The 26,830-nt window shown below is 41.4% G+C and overlaps 1 protein-coding gene across 2 annotated transcripts in view; it reads left to right on the top strand.

Annotated features, from left to right (window-relative positions):
* The window catches only part of LOC134212065 (hemicentin-1-like), a 258,752-nt gene that overhangs the window by 217,823 nt on the left and 14,099 nt on the right, over positions 1-26,830 (top strand). Inside the window, exons 5-7 of one of the 2 annotated variants that reach the window (XM_062689574.1) lie at positions 16,230-18,383; positions 18,454-18,816; positions 18,881-19,252. In XM_062689574.1, coding sequence (XP_062545558.1) covers positions 16,230-18,383; positions 18,454-18,816; positions 18,881-19,252 — 2,889 coding nt within the window. Of the gene's footprint in view, positions 1-16,229; positions 18,384-18,450; positions 18,817-18,880; positions 19,253-26,830 lie in introns of both variants that reach the window. The other variant, XM_062689573.1, reaches the window with a different exon arrangement.

Raw genomic sequence — 26,830 nt, 5'->3', positions numbered from 1 at the left:
GAATCATTGTTGGTTGAAACAAATGATTTCGCTAGGAATTCTGTTGGCATCACACCACCTTTCAGTAGCTTTCTGAACTCTCTTTTGCGTAGCCATTATCTTTTGTAATCCCAAAGCTTGCACAGCACTCTTACTAATCCTTCGAATCGAGGATTCGAATCCGGAAAAACCGGTGCCTTCTATAGAACCGAAGGCGAAACACTTTCTCAGAATGGAATTACGCAGCTTATGACTATTTGCCTGAACCACTCCCGCCCTCCAAATGGATTTAAATTTCCACAATTGATTCTGTATGAGCAAGTACCAAAGGAACCAAACTCTTTCTTAGCGTAAGCCTAGTTCTGTGTACGTTCTGAAAGCTAAACCATAAAGTCCTCGGTCGCTGCGTCTCGTGATGAACTGTTCCATGGCAGATTGAATTAAATTAGGCGAGTAATGATTGTCGGACAATTATGCCCCTTGATTGTAGGATTTCTCATCCTTCATCGCAAGAGGTAGCTATTTTTATCACGTTTCGCCAGACTCCGCCGTGGTCTGACTTGACTTCTGAACATCACTAGAAAATATAAGTTTAAAAAATCTAGAAGGGAAATTAATGCATCACGACGGGCATCAACACGATTTCAAGATATGTGAATTCAATTTGGGCTCGTTTAACCTCAACCTCGAACCACTCTGCACCGACGACGGAACTGCATCTTGTGCTCCCATCTAACGACCACGCCGGACGCGACTGTTTTTATGGGCATCGTAAAAGGGCGTAAGCGTAATTACCCGCCCGAAAATCGCTGCACTTACATAATGTAGGCTCACTGCTCTGGCCGGTCCGGTACGTCACCTGGCTGTGACCGGTTCATTAAGGGGTTTGTTTGCAAGAGGAGTTGGGAGTCGGATTGGCCTTCGTACCCGTGCTCGTCCCCGCCGAGAAGCCACCGATGGATGTGTGCGGGAGGGGTGCCCGCGCGATGGTGAAGAAGACAAACAATCACGCGATAATACGAGCGCGCACTTGTTTAACTTTTTTCCCGCTACAGGAAAGCAACCCCACCACACTAGGTACCATCGTCTAGTAATTGCTGACGAGCTGCTGCATGGGCCCGCGCGAGAGAATTGAAAATTAAAGCACCTTTTGTGTTTGCTTTGCGATGTTGATGATGGTTGGGTCCCGGATGGCAGTGAGGGGGTAATCACCTGCTTGCGTACCGTACGGTTAGATCTGAGGTAAAACATGAGATTGAGAGGATTTAAAGTCGGATGAAAAGTTTGCGTAAGCTAGTTTATAGCTTTTCAAACGGGCTGTTATTTCATCTGAAGAAAATACGCGGTTTTAAACTTTTCTTCAGTTTCGAATAAGAATCATTAGCACCGACTTTTGAGACGAGCACAAAAACGGGTTATAAAACAATAAACTTGAGTGAATTACTAATTAAGTGAAATATGCAAGGCAAGATAGTATTATTATTTATACGATGGATCAGCATGGCGATTTCAAGTACAGTCCCTTCCCGATTTTGGCAACACGACCGGATTTTAATGTTGCCAAAATGGGGATGTTGCCAAAAACGGGAAAAAAATTTCATACAAAATTTCAATTTTTTTGTTTGCATGATTGAAGCTAAATACTTAGAATATGTACTACAAAGTATGTGGAGTGTGTTTAAGTGATGCACGTGCATCATAATTGTCATTTTTGCGATATTATTCATAACTTGGAGATTGTAGCTCAAACAAAATTAAAACAAACTCAAGAATGGTAATCAAAACATAATGTAACTAATTAGCCAATTTCATAATACAAATTTAATAATAAATAATATTTGATAGCGTCGGCCATGTCCTTACAAAAAAATTATAGTAGTTAAAAAACGTTACTTGAATCTGACATTTCATATAAATTTTAGTCCACCAAAAATGCTTGTTTTATATAAATCAAATAGCGATCCGACGTTTACAAGATGACTAAATGTGCTACAAATTTCGAATTCTTATATAATGGATTTTTATGGAGGCAAACTTTCTTGTGGTCGGTGTGATTAAGAGTAAAGTTCTGTGCATATTATGGAAAAAACGAACGCAAGGCATAAGACCGTCAATTGTTTTAGAAAATGGTAACGGAAATCTCCATTCTGCACATTGGTCAAGCTTATCCAATGTAGTGTGAGTATGGGTTAACTAAACTCGACTCACTAAAACCAAATCCCTTTGCACTAGTCGGTCTCCTAGCACTCAACCCAGGAATATTTCAGGCGGCAATGATTGATCCATGCGCACTATGTGCACCTCGCACTACGAGTGATAGTGTGGCCAAGTGGAAGCTGGAAGACTATTTGCGGCATGCCACCTCTGACACTCGATAGCAGTCAACCTACTGATGCTCGCTGCAGCTCATCGTACTCCAGCTCTCCATGCTAGTGATTAACACGTTGAAGACGAAGTAGGCTCAAGAGAAGACAACGGCTATTCGACAAAAACAAGGTGGTTGAAGAATTCGTGTACTTGGGCTCACTTGACCTCCGATAACGATATCAGCAGACAAATTCGGAGACCCAACGTGGCAGGAAAGCGTACGTACGAAATCTGGATAATGCTTGTGGAGGACCAACGAGCACTTGGAGTAAAAATGGTTCTCTACAACGATCCGACAGGCACAATAAGTCGAGGTGTGCAGCGATCAAGGTAGATCGATCAGGTGGAAGACGATTTACGGACCCTCCGTAGACTGCGTGACTGGTAACATACAACAGTAGACAGAGACGACTGTTATGTACCGTAGAAGCCACTCCAGCCTTAGCCTGAATAAATAATAATAAAACCAGCGATTAATGTCTGGATCTTTCTTGACTGACATAGTAGTGGCTATTACGCAACATATTTTAAATAGTTACAATTACCTAACACAAATTTAGTCCCCAATGCTTCTTAGCTTCCAAATATCAATTTTTAAAATCGATGTTGCAATAGAAAATAGGGAGAGCTGCACTTGTTGAGCAATGGAAAGGGTTATGAACAACCGACAAGTGAAGTAACCAAGTTCCAACAAAAATCTTGTAAATCGGCAATATTGTTTCCGTTTAGGATTCGTTGCTGGCTACGTTTTGACAACCTTAGGGCACACACTGGATGACACCATAAGTATCGAATAACATTTCTAGTCGAGGGCAGAATCGAGATTGGAGACTGTACTTCGGGGGCTTACTAGCACGCGGTTTGTTTTCTTTTTAAGTAAATTTGGATTGGGATTCACTCTGGATAAGGAGATTGTTTTTCGATTGAAATAGATGTTTGCCTCTCTCGTACACTAAGTGTTTCTTATCGTTCTTCATGTGAATATTTATTACAAGATCAGTTCTGGGACTTTTCTCTCAATACCACTCGTTATTTTTTGCACAGTAGAACGGTCAGCCTAATCTGCCATTTTTTCACACCACTTCTCCATATAAGATGAATTTCTGTTTGTTTTGCACCATTTCTCAAGTTTCCCTATGATAATTGCCTAATATTTTTCGGTGGGACAAAAATTTGGGCATTTTGGTGGGTTGATAGTTTTTTCAATAAAGTCATTATTATTCGGTTCATACCATTCCATTACATGCCGTCTGTAATGGCAGCTTATTAAGTCAGGCCAAAGCAACACCGGACAGTCGTGTGATTGAATGGATGGCAAAAATCGCTTCTGAAGACACTCCTCCTTGTATATTTGCCCATTTATGGTCGCTCCAGTGATGAAAACTTGAGTTTTCTTTCCACAACTGCAGATGCTTTGACATACCATCAATTTGTGAGCAATCTTGCTTGCATATTTATAATTTTCCTGAGGCATTACCCTGCCGTTTGGCTAGGTTAAATATGTGTCCCGGGAATTTAAAGCGCAGAATTTGTATGGCGCAGTGAACTTTTTCGCTAAATCACGCAAGGAAATCCCAAAATGGTTCCGAACTGCTCTGCAGACGTTCACTTGTAGTTTCTGGTCGTATGTTCCACTTCTACGATTGTTTTGTTCTACGCGATCCAGCAATAGTGTTTCCCGATAACGTTTGACAGTTTTTACTGTTAATTTCGCTTATTTTAGATACTTTGAAATCATTCCTCCTGACCATGTTGGATTTCCAACGTGAGTGTGCAAAATTTGTTCCCATCTCTCGCGTTCCATTTTCGATAACTTTTGAACGTGAGCATCAATACTGATAAAACTTTCACCATAAATTAAACAAACCTTCCGCAACGATGTGATGTATTTTACTTCTCGGTACGGCCACCAGAGGCGCTACAGTAATTGGAAAGAAACGGCCAAATACTAAGTGGATCGAGCTTTATTAGATTGGAATTCAATGTGGATACGGTTGGAAATGAATCAAAATTTAATAGATCACAGATTTGTATAAACTTTTTTTGAGAATAGACGGAGACTTGGTTAAAATTAGCTTTGGATGAGATTTTTAATTGAACTTGAATCGGATTTAGACTAGATTAACATATAGATTTAAATTAATTTGGAAAAGAATTTAACTTTAAATGGATTCGAATTAAGTTCGGACTATGAGCTTGTTTGATTCAATATTTCAGTAAACAAGTGCTTTAAATTGCATATCTTGAGAAGACATTTTTATATTTCTCGTCTTACGACGCAAGCGGTAGCTATTATTAAATATTCATACAAGTCAATTATTGTAAAGAGTCGAGATCACCTGCTTGCTATGCCAGGGCGAAGATGGTGAATCGTTTTAGGTAATGTCATGTTTCTAGTGCTGACAATGGTTTAACCTACTGTGATTACATTAGGTTAAATATTTTATTCAAATATTTACAATACAGAATTTTGACAACGATTCCCGATAAGTGCTCGTCACTCGACAAGCAGATAACTCCCGAAAGAAAAAGGAAGGGAAGAGCCTGATGGGCATACCCATCAGGACAAGGAAGGTCTATGGGCGCTATATTTAATGTTTGACTCAATATTAAACATTCAACAGCTGATAAATTGTAAATGAATGTATGATAACGAACAATTTTCACACGTTCATACTGCTGCGCTTCATCCCAAGGTCCTGTTCCGAATGCGGAGGTCGATTTTGAGGTTCCGATCAGGGTTTACTCCCGGTTTAAAAATGCCTTAGCTTTTCTTCGGTCCAGAACGGCACTATGTTGCTCATTGTATGGAACCGTTGAGAGCTATGACGGGGTGATAGGACTTGCTGGGAGAAAAGATAGAAAGCCATAACACCTGTAAGTGTCAAACGTTACAAATAAACGAATATCTGTGTGAGAATGATTTTGACTGCGATTTCCAAAAACTTGCTAACTGCATGTGAAGGGGACTTTGCTTGGTAGCAGCACGAAGGCTTACGGAAAGGGGGGGAATATAGACGATGGCTGAAACGAGGTACCGGGAAGTGAACAATGTGTAGGCGTGCTCTCTTGGTTTTCGGCAGTGAAAGTGATAGATGGAAGAAGATTTTCCACCGAAAAGTTATTTCGAGCAATGTTTGTTTGCTGTTGTTGGCTGGAGACCCTGCATTCCTACCGAAACCGATCGCTTTGGGCTAATTCAACACAGGCGCCTTTATTCGGTAACAACTGGGCGAGTTCTGCCGTATGTTGGACAAGTCCACCCATGCGCCATCAGTCGGCCCTTCCGGCGAATCACGTCATCCGTCGGCCAAATCATCCATCGGCAATCCGTCGAGTTCCGCCATCCGTCGACAAATCGTGAGAGGACAGCTTCATTCGTCAGCATTTCCGACCGACCACGCCATCCGTCGGCCGAACCATCCATCGGCAAACCTTCGAATTCCGCTATTCGTTGACCCATTCTGGGTCAATAAATCGTACGAGTGTTACTCGTCGGCTATAACTACCGAGTACAACATCATCCGTCAGCCATTCCGACCGCTCACGTCATTCGGCGGCTGAATTATCCTTCGGCAATCCGGCGAGTTCTGCCATCCGTCGACCCATTTTGGGCATCCGTCGACAAATCGTGCGAGCACAACGTAACTCTGGCGGCCGAACCAGCAAGCCAAGCTGCAAAACCAAGCGACGTCTACGGTGAACAATCCTGCGACGTTCGTCATTGGCCGACGATCAGTCCTGTCATCTGTCGACCGAACTATCAAGCCCCTTAATCGACTAATCCATCGAGTCGAGACCCCTTTCCTATCTGCGATTCATGCAAGCCATCGAGCAGCAAGTTGTCTTCGTAGGCCTGGTCTGCCATTGCCAACATCTATACTTACCGTAAGTAAACCAGCCTAACCTCCAAGCTTCCTTGTGTGCCCATTCCGTTGGCTACCGTTGGCTGTAGACCAGTAGTCTGAGATTTGAGCCGGTTGCTATTCTAGGACCTTTAACGGTTCCTCGAGGTATCACTCGGTATCACATCTTATGCATCATTAAACGCTGGGTTTTGGAAGCGTTCTTAGGGCTTTGAGCCACTCGGGGAAATAATGATAAAGCTTAGCTGCGTAACCCTGAAGGTTGCAGCTTTGGCTGTTGGTTTTGGGTTCCGGGGAGTAGAATATTTGTTCATTAAGAGCGGTGTCTTGAATACCCTTCGTTTCCGCCCTTCGGAAAGGGCATTCTGGCAATGGCCGGGTTTTGTTCGTTTGTCCAATTTTTCTAGAATGCATTTGGTCCCCTTTATTTATGTGCAATTATCCTATCAGTTTTTTTACTAATGTATGGAAAGTATTATCCTGATGTCTCAACAAGCATTAAGGGACCAAGTGATACGCCTACAGGCCAAAGCATAAAGCTCCTTTTGATGAACGAGATGGATATTTTGAAATTTTAATTAAGCTGTTTCATCTCCGTTCACCATGGCCTCGTAAAACTTGTCTTGTATTAGGGGAAAATCCACCAGTACTGGTCCCTCCACCATTTAATGTAGTGCAAAAAAAAACTATTGGAAAGTCCTTTACCAGCATGGAATATCAGATCCTCATGTTGTAAACTTTGTACAAAATTTAAAATTGAACCATAGCATAGCATAGCATAGCATAGCATATGTGATTGTACAAATCGTGGGTGGCTATACAATGCTCAATCCCCGCTTAACTCTTCAAAAGGACCCAAGCAACACTTCTTTCATGAATTAATTTGAATAGCGCAATCAACAGAACAATATGAAAGCTATTGATTGCAGTATTAAAATTAATTCATCAAAAAATGCTACACTTAGGTCCTTTTGAAAAACTAAGCGAGAATTGAACAATCTACTGTATATTGTCGCAAATTGGTACTTGGGATTAGTACCTTTTCCTATACAGTAGCAGTTGTATACCTGGCCACGTCCTTACAATCACGGAAGGAAGGGAAGGAAGGAAGGAACCTTCATAGATGTCTCGGGAAGGAAAATTTGTGTTAGTGGGTAAGGTGAATAATAGGGAGCTCTATTCGACAATATAGAGCGTTTGTCAATAACAGTATATGCTGAAAAAATAATAAAATATATTCATCAATTTACTTACGAACCGTCCAAAGAAGGACAAAGTAACCTGGATTTTACAAATGTTTCGCATTATATACAAAACACGCACACTTATTCACCGAACATTATAATCAGAACCAAAAACTCGGATTTTACGAATGCTCTAAATCCTACCTGAAACACGTCCGATCACGCACCAAATGTTTACTCACTCGGCCGCGCGAACTATCTACAAAACACAAAATTTCGGCAAATCGCGCGATCGTTCTGCTGTCCGAAACAAGAGCCAACACGCACTGAACTAATTAACTTTATTACCACAAAATTTGAAATTGAACAAAAAATGCCCAAATACAAGTAAACATAATCCGGATAATTAGAGAGTATTTCGTTAAATGGTATATGTGTCTGGCACTGGGGGATCTCTCCCTACTGCAGCGGTTCACGGGCTTCTACCAACCTGGGAAAGCGACTATATTTCCGAACTCATTCTTGTGCCGGGGACCAAGATTGTCGTTTGGGTTTCTTCTCTCATCTCTTGCGGGTCTCTCATTTTTTTTTATTTATTTAAATGACACAAGAGTTCAGCATTATTTTCGTCCAAGAGCTTAGCTCTCTCGTTGAAGTTCTCATGAATCATAAATTTGCGTGGCTAAATGACCAGCCCCTGGAACACTGCATTGGTTTAGGGTAAACGTTCGAGTGGGGCAAGCCAGCCAAACTAAAAGTGCTCCAGTCTTGGTGCAAACAAGGAGGTGACCTTTTTCCTAGCCCTGTGCAAGTGCGAAACTTTCCGCTTATATGCTCCGTCGTTTTCATTCCGGCAATGAACAATGCATTTTGTACCGGCTGTTTGACAACTTGAACGGATGATCCATTCTCTCCATCCTAGAATGCCCCCCACGTTCGCCAAGTCATTATGTATCTGGTCAGTCACAATTCGAGGACCTCCAGAAAAAAACAATTTCCTAAATTGAGTCACAATAGGTCGTGTGACACCTCAAACTTCATGACTTCAGAAAACTATAACAAGAATAATACTTGAAGGGGCCCTGGGGGCTTTGTGTTCAATCTGGTGACATCGGCCGCAATCCGGAGGACATAATCATCATTTTTTACATTGCTCATGAAATCATTAAGTTTGAGGTGTCGCACAACCTATTTTGGCTCAATTTCGGAAATGGCCATTCCGGAGGTCCTCAGGATTGTGGCCGGATTGAACCCGAGTTGTCCAGGAACCCTAAAAATATATCATTGTTTTGTGAAATCATGAATTTGGAGTGTCACACGACCGGTTTTATTTAAATTTGTTAGTGGCCACTTTTTCCGGGGACAACTGACTTCAACGGATTCCGGAATAATTCTGGAACCGTGCTGAGGATTGACCCAAATCCAGTCGGAATCAAAAATTGGGAAGGAATCGGTCAAGAAATGTGTTTTTACAGCAGTTTTAATTTTTGAAAGCCCTTCAAAACAAAAACAGACGTAAGGGACGGAAAGTTTAACATTTCCCTAAACAATAACATTAAGGTAATTATACAATCAGGCTGAAAATAAAGTCGATTGTTTAGCATTAGTAAGCAAACGATCTACTGATGTTTCATCCCCATGAGCGTCATGGTATCCATAAAAAAGGACCTGGTTTCCAAGATGGCCGATTTGTGGCTTTGTTGTATAACCACCTTAACGTTTATCTTCAGAAAGGTATTTTGCTTGCTTTTTGCTTTCCTATCTGAACAAAATCTTTCTCTATCTCTTGTTATTATTTTAAGATGAGTGTTTACTGCTCCGAAATGCTTTACAATCACCTCGTCAACACACTGGGGTCGCTTTTTACGCGGTAAGATTTTATCAGCTTGTCGGTCTACCTTAATTTTTACTGCTTTTTAAATACCTCCTGATTTTTATTGGATTTATTTGTGGATTTTTTTTACACACTTATTTTTTTTACCGGGATCTCAGCAAAATGTTAAATTTTTACCGAGATTCGCACAGCCGTTCCCCAGCAAACATGTTTTTTTGCCGAGGTTTCTGTCAAAATTGCTGAAAATCAGTTAATATTTTACCGAACATCAGCTAAAAAACGTCATTTCTGCTGAAACATCAGTTTTTTATTGTGCTGGCGCACGGCTGTGCGGATTTTTGCCGAGCTGCAGAAATAAAATCTAATGTCGAATTCGTTTTTACCTGGGTCAGTGCCAACCCGAACCCTGAATAAAAAAACATTTTCAGTTCCATCTGTCAGTGGATAAGTTGGTGTGCGTAGCATCGCGTTTGTTTTGATTCGAAACATATGATCCAGGACATCCAGTGCACTGGCAGTGCGGATAGTGGAATTTACTTTTGGGTGGATATAAATAGGAAAACTGCTCCTGGAATTCATCTCATGCCTCCGATATTCATCCCATCAAAAACAAAGCAATTGAAAGGAAATTGGATTGTTTATTATTTTTGTGATTTCTCTCAGCAGTGAGCACGCATGTTGACAAAAAGAGGTAACGAAATTGGTGCTGCATTTCTTTGTTTCCCGATGAGATGAATATATGTTCAGTGAGATGGAGATCGGAACAGTTCCCCTATTTAATTATATTCAATAATCCCGTGCACATTTTAATACCAAGAATTCCGTATAGAATTCATGTAAAAGAGATTTTTTATTCTACAAAAAATCATCTATTTCTGCAAAAGTTTATTTTCGGAGGACACTCAGAAGCATGTAATAAAAATTTTCCAGGATTTGCTAATTTTTTTCCACGCTACCTCTTCTGATAAAGGGAGCCTCACACCTCGGGAAAATTTTCCACCGGATTTTGGTGCATGTTCAATTTTCAAGAATCTCCCGGAGGAATTGCTCAAGGTACTTCTGGGGGAATTTATGTACGAAATTCGCGCAATTCCTGAAGAAAACTTCGAGTAAGTTCCTGTATTCCAGAAGACTTACATTGTAGGAATTTCCAAATAAATTCTTGTAGCAACTTCCAGAGAAAATCCTGAAACAGTATGCAAAGATATTCCTAAAAGAATTTCCAAAGGAATTTATCTCGAAAGGATCCTTAGAAAAAATAAGGAGGAATGCTTGAAAGACATCGCCAAAAATTCAAGAAAGAATTACTGAAAGAATTTCTGAAGTAATTTCTGGCAGAATTCCCGAAGAAAATTCTGAAACGCTCAAAAGAGTTTTTGGAAGAATTTCAAAAGAAATAAATCTATTCGGTATTCCTCAAATATATTTTTCTGACAATTCTTAGCGAATTTTGTAAACGGGTTTCAAGGGGAATTCTCAAACTACATAATTCCATCCACCGACCTAATTTAGGACACCATCTGTGAGGAAAACCTGAATGAACTTACGAATACATAACTTCCCTGACAATTATTTTTTAAACTGAATCTAAACAACAGTACCGGATTAATTTCATTTAAAACTTTAATAACAAATATCACAAAATTCCCGGAAAAAAAGATTTTTAGCGCGCATTTTATTTTAATGAACAGACAGTTTCGTTTCTCCCTTCTGCTTGTTTATTTCGCCCAGTCCCACCCACCCACGTGGTTTTGACAGTTGAAGTACAGTTGTATTGGTGAACCCGGTGCGAAACCGTGAAACAACACAGTGCGAACCCGACAGCTTTGGGGTTGGAACTAGTGCGAACCTAGTTCCAACCTGAGCGAATAAAAAAACACTTTGACAGCACTTAGGTTGGAACTGGTTCCAACCTAGGTTGGAACTTTTTAAAAACGAATTCGACATAAGTGTATAGGTCAACGTCAACTGAATGTTTTGACAAATCCAAAAATCAGAAATAAACAAAAACAAACTGCGTAAAAAGCGACCCAAGTGTTGTAGAAGACTAGCCTAGGGTGGGTTGCTTCGTTTTATAACATTTAAAAAGTTAAATAGGAGGCCTATGGTTACTTAGATTGGACACATAATGCCAAACCCTGGTTTTCGTTCCAAATAGTTATAAACAGTGACTTTTTGCGAGTAAAGGTGACTTAATCTCGAAAAAATTGACTTTTCTTCATCGTTAAAATGATTTTCAGTCTTTGGTCGATTTCCCTATTTTAATACTTGCATGCCTGACCCTCAATATTTTTGAATTTTTTGTTTTAAATGATCCATCAAAATATGGTTTAGCTATCAGCAACATTTCACGAAATTCATATACTTTTTTGGGCATTGGTCATAGTTTTGTAAAAGGTCATGGTGCCGGTCGTGGAGGGAGTTTTCAATGGCAGACCACTGAGAAATGTCATCTCAAAAATGTTCATTAGAGGTCCGTGAAGAGACGGATCAACTGTACCACGCTACTAACGCACGAAAGTTCTATGAAAAGTAAAACCGTTCACGTAAGGGCCACGTGCCACGGCTCGGCATGTTTAGGGACATATAAGGGATCCTCCTTATCTGAGACTTCTTATGAAAGAGGCCTACAAGGTACTCTCCCAAGTTTTATGCCGTCGCCTAGCATCAAGTTCAATAGAGTTCGTGGGGCAGTACCAGGCGGGTTTCATGGACGAATGCTCTACCACGAATACAACGTGCCCATAAATCCCCTAGTAGCACAGTTCAGATAGATTTGGTTACAGCAACTCCAATGTGACTAGATTTAGTCGCATATGAGCCACAGCGACTGATATGCGACAAGTGTGCTACTCGGGTCATCTATTCACCGATATCAATGCAAATGATAACAGTCGAACGAGACACGCGGATAATGCACGAACATGGATTTCCGAATAAACTGATACGGTTAGTCAAGGCAACGATGGCTCGGGTGATGTGCGTAGTTCGACTTCCAATGGTATTCTAGAGCCCCTTCGAAACCCGTAGACGATTACGGAAAGGTGTTGGTCTTTCGTGTCTGGTTATCAACAACGCGTTGATGACAGTAATGTACCATTTTCACGAAGTCCGTTTAGCTGTTTGTCCTCTACGGACACGAGCCCTGGAGGACCAACGCACACTTAAAGGCGAATGCACCACGAGTTGCATCGGCTGTTGGGAGAACCAGAATTTTACGTAGCCAGTATTTCGGAACAATAACTTGGTGAATAAGGTTTTCGAAAAGGATCCCGCGGGCTTAAGAAGACGAGGTCCGCGGGATAGATGGTCCCTCCGTAGACGCGTGGCTGGCGACATACAGCCAAAGACCGTGTTGAATGGAGACGACTATCATGTACTGCAGAGGCCACTCCGGCCTTATGCTGAATAAAAAATAATAAACCAATTCTGTGTTAATATTCAAAGACAGTAATTGTAATTAGCGAACCCTGACACTTGATTTGAACATTATTTTTAGACAATGACGGCTTCCGCTATATGTCGCATTAGTTGGTAATGGAACTGTTCCCAAAAAGGCTACTATTTATCCGATAGTTGTACGGCTTGTTTTCATATGCAATGGACTCGCAGAGGGATCATATTGAGTGACAAGATACTTCACTAGAAATCTAACAGCTTTCACCCATATCCAAGTAATTCTTTCTACATCAGAAAAAAAAGAAATGTAGGAAGCCGATATACATATGACTGAAAATTGAAAAAAAAATCTTTCGAATTGCTTCTACTTCTGTGATTTAAAAATAGACATTCTAACAAAAAAACCCAACCTTGATTCAACAAATGCAGATTACCCGAAAAAAAATCTGATGGAAATGCTCGTTGGTTGTTGCTATCCAGTCGTCATCTTTGCCCATAGGGTGTTGCTCGGTTTGTTGGATCAATTCTCTGCTTTCGACGATTTGCGTCTTCTTTGGTTTTTCTTCCTGTATCCATCGTCCTAAAGCGACCGAGCTATAAAACTCTCATCGCTCCGGAGCTAGTTTTATCTCCGCGTCTGATTCCGAACGGTGCGGCACCTGTTTCCTTCTTGGCCATGTTTTAGTTTGAATTTTATGACAAAACTGGCCCCGCCGGCAGCACCACTCGGCGAGGTGAAGAAGTCAGTGTGGTGTGGAGCATAGTTGATATGAACGAACTGATTAAATAGTGCAGGCGGTTTCGGAGAAATTGGCTGCGGGAGTCAAGTGTGCTGAAGACAGAAGAGTGTCACGATCTACTGCATTGTGCTGGTGGAGGATGCCAACAGGTGCCACAATTCGGTATCTTCTGCTAAATCCAACTCTTTTATTGTGATACTTTTATTGCTTTTTGAATTAAAGATGATGTGTATTATGTGATTTATTCATTTGCACATAAATAATGCTCGCTCATTAATGTCGCCTGGCATTGGAGGCGCCTCTTTGTTGGATGAAAATCTCGATTTCGATTTGGTCCGGGAAATTTAATAATGCAAAGTTGTGCATTACGACATTCCAACATAGTTTCCGACAAAGAAAAGTTTTCACATTCTTGTTAACCAGAGATCACGGCCACAAGCCCAATTATCCCACTCATCCGCGACCGTTAAACGAAATCCGTGTACCAAAGTGACCTTCCTCTGGCGGCGCGACGACGGTAGCCTAACCTCGGGAAACCACAAAAATAACATTCCCAAAAAATGATCACTCCGTCAGCCCACGTCAGATTGGAGCGTAATGCAAATAAGTGCTCTCCAGTCGCCCAAAACGTGACTCGTGCTCGAATTAAAATCATGCCGGCGAAAACAAAACAAGCTCCAGCGCAGAACAACGCCGGAGCCCTCAAACAACAAGTCAGCCGGAGAAAGCCCCGCACCATTCAATTACCGCCACTCGTGCACTGGACAAGACTTTAATTTAACGGACAATCTAAATATTTGTTTGGTTTCCTCTTTGCTTCCTCGAAGTGAGCCAAAAAAAAGCTCTTGTCGTTTTTTGAGTGGTGCTCCCCCCGACTTATTCCATTCCGTTACGCCGCATCAGTCGCGCACATTTGCGCATATTCATTGTACCCGTGAAGGACCACCACCTATTGAAGATGAGCTTCCCCACGGACGGCAGTCTGGTGGGTAGCTTCGCGCCCCAGCGACCGATCCTGTACCGGTTGGAAAAACAATGCTAAGAAGTCCGCCCTCCATCCGCGCGCTTTTTTTTCTTTCTATATATATCCCAGGGTGATGGCACTTGGAAGCAGCAAACAGCGAAAAAATTAATTGAAAATGCTTCTGCCCGAGCTCACATACCACGTCCAAACAGCATCCAGGGCTGGTGCTGTATCAGACGTTCCCGATGTACTATCCATCCGAACTGATTGTTACTGTTAGCTGCTTTTGCTCTAATTGCCAAAAGATTTTAAAATGTTTTTCGAATCTCTGACAGATATATCAAGAAGCCCAGCAACAGCTTTCCGAGCCCTAACAGGTTTAGAGGTTATGAAAAGAAGTAGATGCGAGCTGTTTAGAATGTCAAACTGAGGACAAACTGAAATACACCCCCTTGTAAAAAAACGAGCTCACTAATCATCGAACCAGTCGTTTCATCAAGTCTATCCAGCGCTCAAAGAGTCTTAATTGACCACATCCTTATTCGGAAACGTCGTTTCTAGATTATGTGTAGTTGGTAGCTGTGCCAACTGAGAGTTTTAGACACAGATTCATCACAGACGAAATATTACATTGGTGCTACTCGGCTACCGCCTTTTAACGGACAATTACACCCAACCGGTAACTGTTACATTTTCTAACAATTCTGTTTACTGTAAATTGTAAGGTCTCATACAATATTTGTATAAGAATCTAAGAATTTCACATATGCTTAGTTCTTATACAGGTTTTGGTAGGTTCTTATACAAAATTGTTAGAAAATCTAACAGTCGTTCAGAACATTACCCTCGTGAAGCAGTCGAACAGTCGGTACAGTCAACAAGTGGGTTTTGACATTTCTCCTGGTAAATACGAACGTCACAGGTCCTCTTTTGATCATTAACATAATATTTAAGTCAATTAATGAATGAAAGGACATCCGCAAGTTCTGTGTCTGTGCAACCACATTCCTTCTACAATGGTTTCGTGTTGTCGGAATACTGGCCGATATTCTATGAAGTGGTCAAGCTTATCATAATCGGTCAACGAATTGTTGTAAGCATTAATCCCTGCTCTGATATTGCATGCGTCAGTATTGTCAAAACAAATAGAATAATTAATTTGATTACATTTTGGTTGTTGCTCCTCTATGTGAAAATCCAAAGATCCAAATATTTCGAAACGAAATTTCTGATTCCAATTCAGTTCAAGCTTAAATATGATACCCAATTGATGGTTGCCACTTTCACCCATGATCGTTACTCATTCGCTTTGACAAATGATTTTCCCGCGACATCGCAAACTATTACTCATAATTTGACAACCTCTGCACTTGTACGATGACTGGCCCGTTCCAACAGCAGCGCCATCCATTCCACCAACGCCAACGGAAGCGCGGGTGCAAGCTAGACGGTCCACTTCCAAGGACCATAATCGGGAGGCGAGACGCTTTCGCGAGATAATGGTAATGATGTGGATGACTTGGCGGAAATTTTCACTCGGTAACTGTCTGCTTTGCTACTGTCATGTCATCTGGTCCATATTTGAAAGACATGGTGCTCCTCCCAAAAACCCAATTAGGTGACGTTCTTGCTTGGAATTGGGTGTCAGTGCGATAGCCCAGTTCTTCGGTGGTCTGAAAACGAAGAAGCATAAACAAAACACAGATCCGGCGAGAGGCTAATTAGTTCTTATGCACGTTCTTAAGTTTTGCCGGAAATTGCAGCGAAAAACATATTTGGAATAATTCCCACAAGTTTTAAGTTTTCGGGTTAGTCACAATCGCGAAAGAAGACATTTTATAGCATTAGAATTTCAAAGCCACCTTTACAAATTAACATATTTTCATAATTTCCCAGATTTCCCACGTGTTGAAATTGGCCCCGAAAATCCGTTGAGCGTAGAACGTGACCAGACAGCCAAGCTGGAGTGCAACGTTGATGCCAAACCGAAACCGGAGCGAGTGCAGTGGACCCGCAATGGCCGTTTTATCTCGTCCCATCCGGTACACACCATCCATCGGGTATCGCTGCAGGACGCTGGAAAGTATGCCTGCTCGGCTGACAACGGGCTGGGCAAGACCGGAGAACAGGAAATCGTGCTGAATGTCCTGTACCCACCGATTGTTCAGATCGAATCCAAGACCAAGGAAGCCGAGGAGAAGGAAACCGTTCAGATCAAGTGCAACGTCACGGCCAATCCACCACCAGTCACAATCGAATGGTTGAAGGAGGGTGATCTGGAGTTCAGAAGGAATGGCGATACTCTGACCTTACGGGATGTACGAGCCGAGGACGCAGGAACTTACGTATGCCGAGGTATTAACATCATGAAACCGTACGGAGGGAAGACCTTAGAGCGTGAAGGTAATGCCTCGATTGCACTTCTGGTCCGTCATCGTCCTGGCCAATCCATGATCACACCGGAGAAACCCGTAGTTCACGTTGGTAACAGCGTAAGTTTGATGTGCAAGGCTGATCCTCCTGGCTGGCCTCTGGCTCAGTACCGCTGGTACCGTGACGTTGGTGGTGAAGTTTCCACAACTGTGATCGCCCAAGGCGCCCAATATCTCATTCCCAAGGCAGGTCTCCAAAGTGAAGGCAAATATTACTGCCATGCTGGAAATGACCTTGGCAATGGTGGAATGGCTAGCGCTGTACTCGAAGTTCATCAACCTCCTCAATTCCTGGCTAAAGTTCAGTCGAACATGATCCGACGCGCTGGTGAAACCGATTTCACAGTTACATGCAGTGCTAAGGGAAAACCTGAACCTACGATCACCTGGCTGAAGGACGACATCGAAATTACCCCAGACTTGCACATGTTTGAAATGAAAACCAACGTTGATAAGGGTCCCAATGGCATGGTCACGGTTCAAAGCATGCTCAAGTTCGTTGGAAAGGTTCGCCCCAATGGAAACGATCTTATGCCTGGAGATCGCGGCCAGTACACCTGCTTGTACGAAAACGAAGTCAACAAGGCCAATTCCACTATGCATCTGAAGATCGAACACGAACCGATTGTCCTTCATCAGTACAACAAGGTTGCCAATGATATTCGAGAAACGGCTGAGGTTCTTTGCAAAGTTCAGTCTTACCCGAAACCAGAATTCCAATGGCAATTCGGAACCAATCCAGCTCCGATCAACAACAACGAGCACTATGAAATCAGTTCGACCTCGGACAGCAATGACGTTTACACGAGCATTCTAAAGATCAACAACCTTCGCCATCAGGACTACGGAGACTACCATTGCCGTGTTTCCAATGCTCTCAATACTATTCACGTTCCGATCCGTCTTCAACCCAAAGGATCCCCCGAGAAGCCATCTAAGTTGAAACCGGTTGAGCTGGGTCCCAACTTTGTTGTCCTCTCCTGGACGCCTGGATTCGACGGAGGCCTCAGCAATACGAAGTACTTCGTATCCTACCGCAAGATCGTCATCCCGAATGAAAGCTTGGTGACGGACGAGTGCGCTGCCGTTGCTGCCAGCGGTGCCGAATGGATGGAGTTCGACTGCCGACGGGAAGTTCCCTGCACGATCACTCCTCTCGATCATCATCAAAGCTACATGTTCAAAGTGAAAGCCCTCAATACCAAGGGAGTTTCCGAACACTCCAACGAAATCAGTGCCACGACAAAGGTCGAAAAGGTTCCCCTCCCACTGCACGCATCTTTCGATCCGGAAACCCGCATCCTCGCGATGAACATCGGAACCACGTGCCTGTCGATGATTGCGATCGTGGAATCGGTCATCTACGGTGACACCCCGATGGCTGCTTGGCACATCATCGAAACGGTCGAGCTGGACGTCAATGGTCACGAGCCAACCTATGTGGAGCGGAAGATTGAACATTTCGTGGCCAACCGTCGGAACAATGGACGATCGCTCGGAACTGGACTGGAGGACATTCCACTTCCCGCTTTGGAAGATGAGCTTAATCCGCGGGTGCGCGTCAAGCTGTGTTTGAAGATCAACCACGAATACTGCGGAGATTATGTCGAAGCTGATAGTGAGTGTTTTTTATTGGGGTTGTTTTATGTTCGGGTTATTAAAGGGTTTATGTTTTTCATTTACAGTAGGTCCCTCGCTTATCACGGAGGCTTCGTTTGTTGAACTACCAACGCTCATCGCCATCGTTGTATCCTGCATCGTCGCCGGTTTGTTTGCCGTCCTGTTGTTAATGTTCTGCCGCTGCAAACGCAAGCAGTCCAAGGAGTCAGCCAAGGCCAAGGAATATGATATCGATTCGATCCATCCATCGATCGTGGCTCAGCAGAACCAAGCTCCTCCTCCGTATTACTCTGCTAGCAGCTTGGAAAACAAGGCTCTGGAGCACTCCATGGATTTGGCGATGGACCAGAATACGGCACTTTACGCTAGTCAGCAAACGTACGGATATCATCAACAGAACGCAATGATGCCTCAGGTTCCCCAGAATGACTGTGAGTTACTTGGTCAATCATGGATTTTTTTCTTTTACCTAACAAACGTTTAATATTTTCATAGGGTCTAACATGGGATACGTGGAGAACTCTTACTCCAACTCGAACAACGGTGGAAGTGTCAACTCGCAGGACTCGATCTGGCAGCTGAAGATGTCGGCTGCGGCATCCAACTCAGCGAACATGATCCCCCAGCACAACTACATGGACCAGCCGCTGCAGCAGAACTACGGATACGACCCGATGACGCACGGTGGATATGGAGCCGTGGACGATTACGCTCCCTACCCGCACCTGATGACCACGGCCAGCCAGCACGGAGGCGATGACTATCACCCGAACATGCGCAACAGCCAGAACCCGTCGCGCCAGGACTACTGCAGCGACCCGTACGCATCGGTGCACAAGCCGAAGAAGCGGATGGACCAGCATATGGGTGAGTTGGAAATATTTTTTACTAATTGGATTAAAGCTTTCATGTGCCCGGGAAGTAAAAGATAAGCCACTCCTATAGTTTTTGAGTCACTGAACTTCATATCGAGTTTATTTCCTGGCATATGAATAAATAAATATTTCTTGGTTCAATCAAAGGTAATTGCCTATTTCCGGGGATTAAATCACCCGACTTGGACGTTAATTTACAATGTTATGAAAACTCATATGTGAATATGTACGTTATGTGGAAGATATTGATTTGGAAAATGTATTGGAGGTAACCACTTTCCCTTCGATGGGACTCGAACCCACCCGAACCACAATGTTATGAAAACTCATATGTGGATATGTACGTTATGTGGAAGATATTGATTTGGAAAATGTATTGGAGGTAACCACTTTCCCTTCGATGGGACTCGAACCCACTCGAACCCTGTAGGGTCATGGGTTCGAGTCCCATCGAAGGGAAAGTGGGTCCAATACATTTTCCAAATCAATATCTTCCACATAACGTACATATTCACATATGAGTTTTCTTAAAATATTTCTTGTTCCTAGAATCGGCATTGACGATTCTATAACATTTCCCAGAATGCACAGTATCCCAGAATTGGTTTCATTTATTTCAAAATAAACAAGATAGACGCAATATGTAGTACCATATTTCCATCAGCGAAAATGGGCCAAATTCCGTTTACGCCGTTGATAACGAAAGGCATGAAAGGTCGCTTCTTTCTGATTGATATAAACAAACTTGCCAGGGTCAGAAATAGAATCCTCAATAAATCAATAAACACGAGCTTTAAAAAAAGTCATTACCTCCTTCATCCTAGTTTGAGCAAAAGTGCTCTTCTTGGGTTAGGTCATTTGGCCCACTATTCACATATCACTTTTCAAGTGAATAAAAATAGTGAATAGTGAGAAGAAAGAAGAAATAAGCAGAGTCTATAATAGACTCTGGAAATAAAGAATGGATAAAGTGAGAAAGAGCTCATAAGGCTCGATGTCCACGTAGCGTTTTTTCAACGCCACGTGCACGCAGCTATCAAATAACGCAGGTGTGCATCGGCGCGGCGACACTGCGTTACCGCTTTTTCCCGATGCACACCCGCGTCTTTTTGACGCCGCGTACACTCAGCGTTGAAAAACCGCTACGTGGGCATCGGCCCTAAGTCATAGAGCGACCGTGCCCGTAAAAATCAAGGAGAGCTTTATTTTCAAAGGGTATTATCGTATTATTGTGCATTTAGCCAAAAACTGTCTGTATGACGCTGATGAATTGTCAGCAAGGCCTACTTCCGAGTTCCGATTCCGACGAGATTCACACGGAAAAAGAAAATAAATATATACACGGAACCGCAAAACAACTCACTTTATGGTTCCTTTCACTCAAATCCGCCCTTGCGTGGAAGAAGCTAAAAATAAGTAAAATGCGGAAAAATCCGGTGAGTGAGTACTTTGCCTTTGCTCCCGTGTTGAATTTTCACCCACTATGAAGTTTTACCAACTCTAATTTGTGTTATTTTCACTCACCAGAGACTATGGTGAAAACAACCCAAATTTGGCTTCTTCCACGGAACAGCATACGTTAGGCACCCCCCTGAAATGAGATGTAGTTCTTGAAGCCGTCTACCGATTGGGTGGCGCTAGTGTTGCCTTTCCTATTTTAAGCTCCGTTCATACTGCCGCGAGAGAATTTACGATTGGCGCTTTGATGTTGCATGAAAAAGAAAAAGCAGAAAGATGATAATCAAAAATATTCGCACGGGAAAACATACGAAGACATTTTTGAAACTCTTTTGAAACTGAAACTTTAAAATTCTAGAAGCAATTTAATTAAAAACGGTAAGCAGTACGGGGTTAGACTTGTTTTCTACTGCACAATAAACACAATATTTCAATTTCAATTTTTACTCTGTGATATCATACTTAATACACAGTATAAGAAAAGTCCAACCCCGTACTGTTTACCGTTTTTAATTAGATTGCCTCTAGAATTTCAGAGATATCTTTGTATGTTTTCCCGTGCGAATTTTTTTAAATATCATCTTTCTGCTTCTTCTTCTTCATGCAACATCAAAGCGCCAATTAATCACGCCGAGAATCACGCAACAATGCAATACATCTCGTTGAATATTATTTAACAATACAACACATGCCGCTTACGCATCCGATTTCGACATACTGACTTCGTGTGTTTATTGCTTAACCGGCAATGTTTACATCCAGCACCATGTTGCAGCACCATGTTTTCGGCTTCAGGCGAGTTGTTCGTGGATGACAGCCGTTTCATGGGGGTGACGTTAGGTCGATGCAGCTCTCTTTGTTTATATTATCAATTCAGTGGATAACCGAATTAGCCGCTAGCGAAATTGGATTTTTCTCACAATACATACGTTTAATCTAATTTCGGAAGTGGTGCGCTGTATAGCGCATCATCAATGATGTGTGTGTGAAATTGTTGTTGCACAAGTGGTTCGCATTGCTCTGCGGTTTTTCCAACGTTACTGCGAAACTAAGCGTTTTTTATTGCTACAATTATGTGCTATCGAGATTTCCTTCAAAACTGAATCGGACTATGCTTCAAACTACCGTGATACTGAGCTAATTTGTTTATCGTTAAACCAAGAATAGGCCTTTTCACGAGACGTTTAAAAACAGCTGATTTTATCGTCAATTGACAGTTCTTCTATGAAAGTGACAGCTTCGGACTTGCAGGCCTGTTCAGCGGTTGTAAACAAGTGCAGTCTCGACAGTGTCACATAAAAAGGCCTATTTCTCGTTCAGTGATCATCGTAATATTCCATACTTCATCCATTATCACTTCTGTCTCTCGCCTGACAACTGCCTTCCGTGAGTGCTCACGAAATGTGTGGATGTGGTAAATGCTCTCGGTCCATTCGCGGTATGGACGAATATATTAATTGTGATGGTTGTTGTGGAAAGGCATATCACAAGGACTGCACAACATTGAATTCGTTTGATGTTCGACGCTGCGCGGAAAACGAAAATGTGCTATGGATGTGTGATGACTGTTTACGATCAATCCAAAAACTGCGATCCAAAACGAACGACGAAAAGAATGAGGAAATGAATATACCAACAGACGACCAAAGCTGTATTGAGTACACAGTGGGCCACCTCCAAGCAGAAGTTTCGGAAATTAAACAGTGCATCGCGAGTTTGCTTGATTCGAACGATCGCAATCAAAACCATTCAGCAACCAATAGTATGCCAATAGCTTCTACGCCACAAAGTTTTCCATCGGAAAGAACAATATGCAGAAACAATAGATCGCGATTGCTTATTGGTTCGCGTCAAAGTAGTGAGCAGAACATTTCACCTGGCAAATTTTGGATATTTTTCACGAAGTTCGCCAAGCACGTACGGAGCGAAGTTATCCAAGAGATGGTTTCCAGATCGCTAAACTTGCCAGAAGAGCCTGAAGTCGTCAAATTAGTACCACGATGGGGGAGTTCCGAAGATTGGCGTTTTGTCTCATTTAAAGTCGGCGTAGATTGGAGATACAAACAGATGGCACTCGCTGAAACTACATGGCCTGCTGGACTACTGTTCCGGGAATTCGTTCGCTACGGTTCATCTTACTGGGAGCCTTGACCAGCCTTAAATGTTTATATAACCAGTGTTTTAATGTTTATGTAAGATTTGTTCATCGTTTTTCACTGTGTTTATTGAAAATGTTTTCATGTTGCAATGTTATTATAAATGTCATTGTTTATTTTTTTTGTTAATTAGTTTAAGATCATCATTGGGGTCAGATAGACCTGTTGATGTATTCAATAAAGAACCCCAAATTAAAAAAAAAAAAACATTCATGAGAGGGAGTGAGAAAACTACTTACTTTTGAGTTAAAAATTTGAACTTCGTACTCAAAGTTGAGTTCTTTAAACTTTTTTTTATGTTCTTTATTTTTTCTGTGTAGCACTTCACAGTGTTATCTGCCACAAAATTGATCTTGTTTTGTCGCTGACAACGTCGCTGGCACCAAATTGAAGTTCGGAAGTCGATTTCCACACTTCCGAACTATAGACACTATAGGTTCCATAGACGAGCTGAGGCGAAGGCGAGTGTAGCCAAACGAACTGTCAGTTAGTGTAGCCAAACGAGCATGACGTCACTATTGCAACCCAAGCAACGCAACGAGTGACGTCAAATTCGCGTGATACACTGTGAAAAAGTGGAAAAACACACTTAATCGAAATAACCCAACCGTGCCTGCGCTCGTCTATGTCTATGGAACCTATAGTGTCTATATTCCGAACGCTCCACTAAGGGGTAACTAGACCAAAATCCTGGCCAAAATTATATTTCTGCGTTTTCTGGTTGGTTCTGCATTTATGATGCAAAAACATAGTAACAAACGATTTTTGAACATTTTTACAGGTGCAAATTCACCTACCAGTGATAAATTACCTTTCTTAATATGTTCAAAACTTAAATTATAAACTGATACAGAAGCGACAGCTCTATGACAGTTCATTTTTTACTCACTTTTGTCCTTAATTCGCGTGGGAAATGTGAAAAATGAAAAATCTCGCGTAGCATTTGATAAGGGCCTATTACAGAAAGGTAAACATTAATCGATTCAAAACATTAGATTTTCAGCTCTCATTTCACAAGTTTATTACATTTTTAGCAGCGAAAGCTAGCCAGAACGTACATTCAACACTGATTACTCACGCATAACATCAGTTGCATCGGAAACTTTGAAATTAATTAAACAAAAGTCTGGCTATTGTTTTGCACCCTTATGGGTCGTTCATAAACTTTTTGCTTAAATCATCTTCATCTTACAAAAACATAGGATCGATTATTTATAGAGAGGAAATGTTTCATTCTATTTCCTGTTTTGGTCCTATGTACAAGGTTGCCTCAAGTTGCCTCAAGTTGCCTTCACTTAAGACCAAGTAGACTGCTTATTCGAATTGTTTCTATTTAGCTTGAAGGGGCACTTGCCCCTTGCCGTTCTATCCCTTACCCCATATTATTCCTTTGCTTCAACTTGTCTATATAATATCAACTATGATGTATTAAAGTTATATCGATATTTACATACTTAACCTTCTGTCTGTGCTCAAAAAAACTTACATTGTCTGTGCTCTGGGGTCAAATTGACCCCAAATTGAAACTGCTATAACTTTTTTAATGTTTGGCCAATTTTGGATTTTTAGGGCTGTTTCGAAAGATAATTTAATCATCTTTTAGGTCGTTACCAAAGATTAACTATAGGTGGGCGGGTACATCGCAGGGAGGGGTTTTAGTGAACAAGGGTACAAAAATAGTGATTTTTCATGATTATTTTACTTATATCCGAAAATCTTACTCATTTTGAACTGCACCTTTTTTAAAAAGGTTATGCAGGAAGGCATGTGCTTTGGCATGAGGCGTTGATAAGTTTAGAACTCGGCCGCCAGGTGGTGGTATATTTGAATTCATTATTTTAGACTACTTATGATATTCCGATATATACACAGAAAAAACAAACATTATTTTTACAAATATTTTGAGCTTTCTATTTAAAAAGTAGCTAGTTTTCTTGAAAATAAAAGTTTTTTTTTCGGAATCGAAAGTTTTGCTTTTGGAGAAAAAATATTTTTCGTCGGGTTCCAGTATAAATTTAAAAGTTCATCTTTTCAATCCAAAAACTGTTAAACGATCATTTCCCCAGACGAAAACATATCTTCTTTGACAGATAGTAGTTGCGCAAGAAAGAGAGGAAACTTGTTTACACTGTTTGTTTTATACGTGCGCGAAAAAACAGTTCGTTGTGGAATTTAGCACGGTTTTGTGTTTTTGTACAAGTCCCGGAAAAAAGTACGTCGAATAAAAATGGTACCCCTTAATACATCCATCATCATTGCCAGAAAACACCAAACAGCATTGCCAAACGTGTTACAAGTCCGTAACGCTGATAATCTTATGATATCAAAAGGTAGGTGTTTTTTACGATAACAAAAAGTGTGGCAGGCGTTTTGATCATATAAATAGAAGTCAAAGTACCGGGGCTGGTTGGCATTGCGATCAAAACGATATTTATTTCCCTTTCTTTTCTTATGCATTTATAGATACATATTATCACCGAGAGGAAATTGATGTTGCAATCCTCACAGATAACTACGAAGCGCACCTTCATCCTGTCCAGGAGCTGAATCACGGACTGTGGAAGGTGCTGCAGCTTGCACCGTCTGAGAAGTGAGGAAAAATGTTAAAAATAATTAAATAAAATGTAAAAGATATTCATTGTTATTCGATTATTTATATTTAAGATAGAAAAATGACTAAAGGGTACGAGGTGGGGAGGGGGGTTTGCTTTAGTTGAAATGAAAATATTTTGCTCTATTTGTTACAGTATAAACATTTGCATTTGACAGTTCTACTATTTTATTTTGAATGTTCAAACTTTTGATTTCAGAGCGGCATGCCACTTTTGGACCATGGTTGTTGAAAAAGTTTGCGTACTTTTATTTTGAACATGCGGTACTCTCTACGAAAAAGAACCAACGCAACTTTTTAAATTTACCAATGGTTTTTTTAATTTTATTAATGAATTTTCTTTCTGTGTAGAATTCTCCTCAGTGTAAATATTCTTATCGCACAAATTTAAAAATTGGAAAAAGTGCTTATTATATTGAGCACCGCTTTGTAGTGCTAGACATCCTAAACAATGTTGCCGAATACAACTTGGGTGTAGGTATGAGGGATCTCAAGCTAAAGCAATATCTCATATATGCAAGAATATTGCAAGTACGCTAGCGCCGCCTATTTGTAAATTTCCTAATTATTTATTCCGTCACATGACAGTCCATTCCCACCAGGCGAACTTTGTTAAAGATGTCATCTTTACAAATTTTAAATTTGTGCGATGAGAATATTTACAATGAGGAAAATTCCATATATCGGAATTACTGGAGTAGTCTAAATTAATGAATTCAAATATACCGCCACCTAGCGACCAAGCTCTAGATTAATCAACGCCTCATATCAAAGCACACGCCATCCTGCATAACCTTTTTGAAAAGGTGCAGTTCAAAATGGGTAGGATTTTCAGATATAAGTAAAATAAGCATGAAAAATCACTGTTTTTTTACCCTTTTTTACGAAAACCCCTCCCCGCGATGTACCCGCCCACCTATAGCCAATCTTTGGTAACGACCTGAAAGATGATTAAATTATCTTTCGAAACAGCCCCAACAATCCAAAATTGGCCAAACATTAAAAAAGTTATAGCAATTTCAATTTGGGGTCAATTTGACCCCAGAGCACAGACAACGTAAGTTTTTTGAAAAAAGTACACTGTAGCGCATATTTTCAAGATTTTTCAAGCGAATTTGCACCTAGGAGACAGATCTCAGCGAGTTTCACCAAACTACCAAAAATTAGGAGAATCGGTTGAAAACTAAAAAAATGGCAGCCACTCAAAGTGGCCTGGGGTCATATTGACCCCAGAGCACAGACAAAAGGTTAATAGGCTCTCGACTGTTTGAATCTCACTAATACATTTTTTTGGCTTTCAGTCTTTACTGGCTATTAAAACGACATATTTCTTCTACGCCCGACA

The sequence above is a fragment of the Armigeres subalbatus genome, chromosome 2 (genome assembly GCF_024139115.2).
Source record: "Armigeres subalbatus isolate Guangzhou_Male chromosome 2, GZ_Asu_2, whole genome shotgun sequence".
Lineage (NCBI taxonomy): Eukaryota > Metazoa > Arthropoda > Insecta > Diptera > Culicidae > Armigeres > Armigeres subalbatus.
Note: the sequence above shows the minus strand (reverse complement) of the source record. Positions and strands in the feature narration are given on the sequence as shown.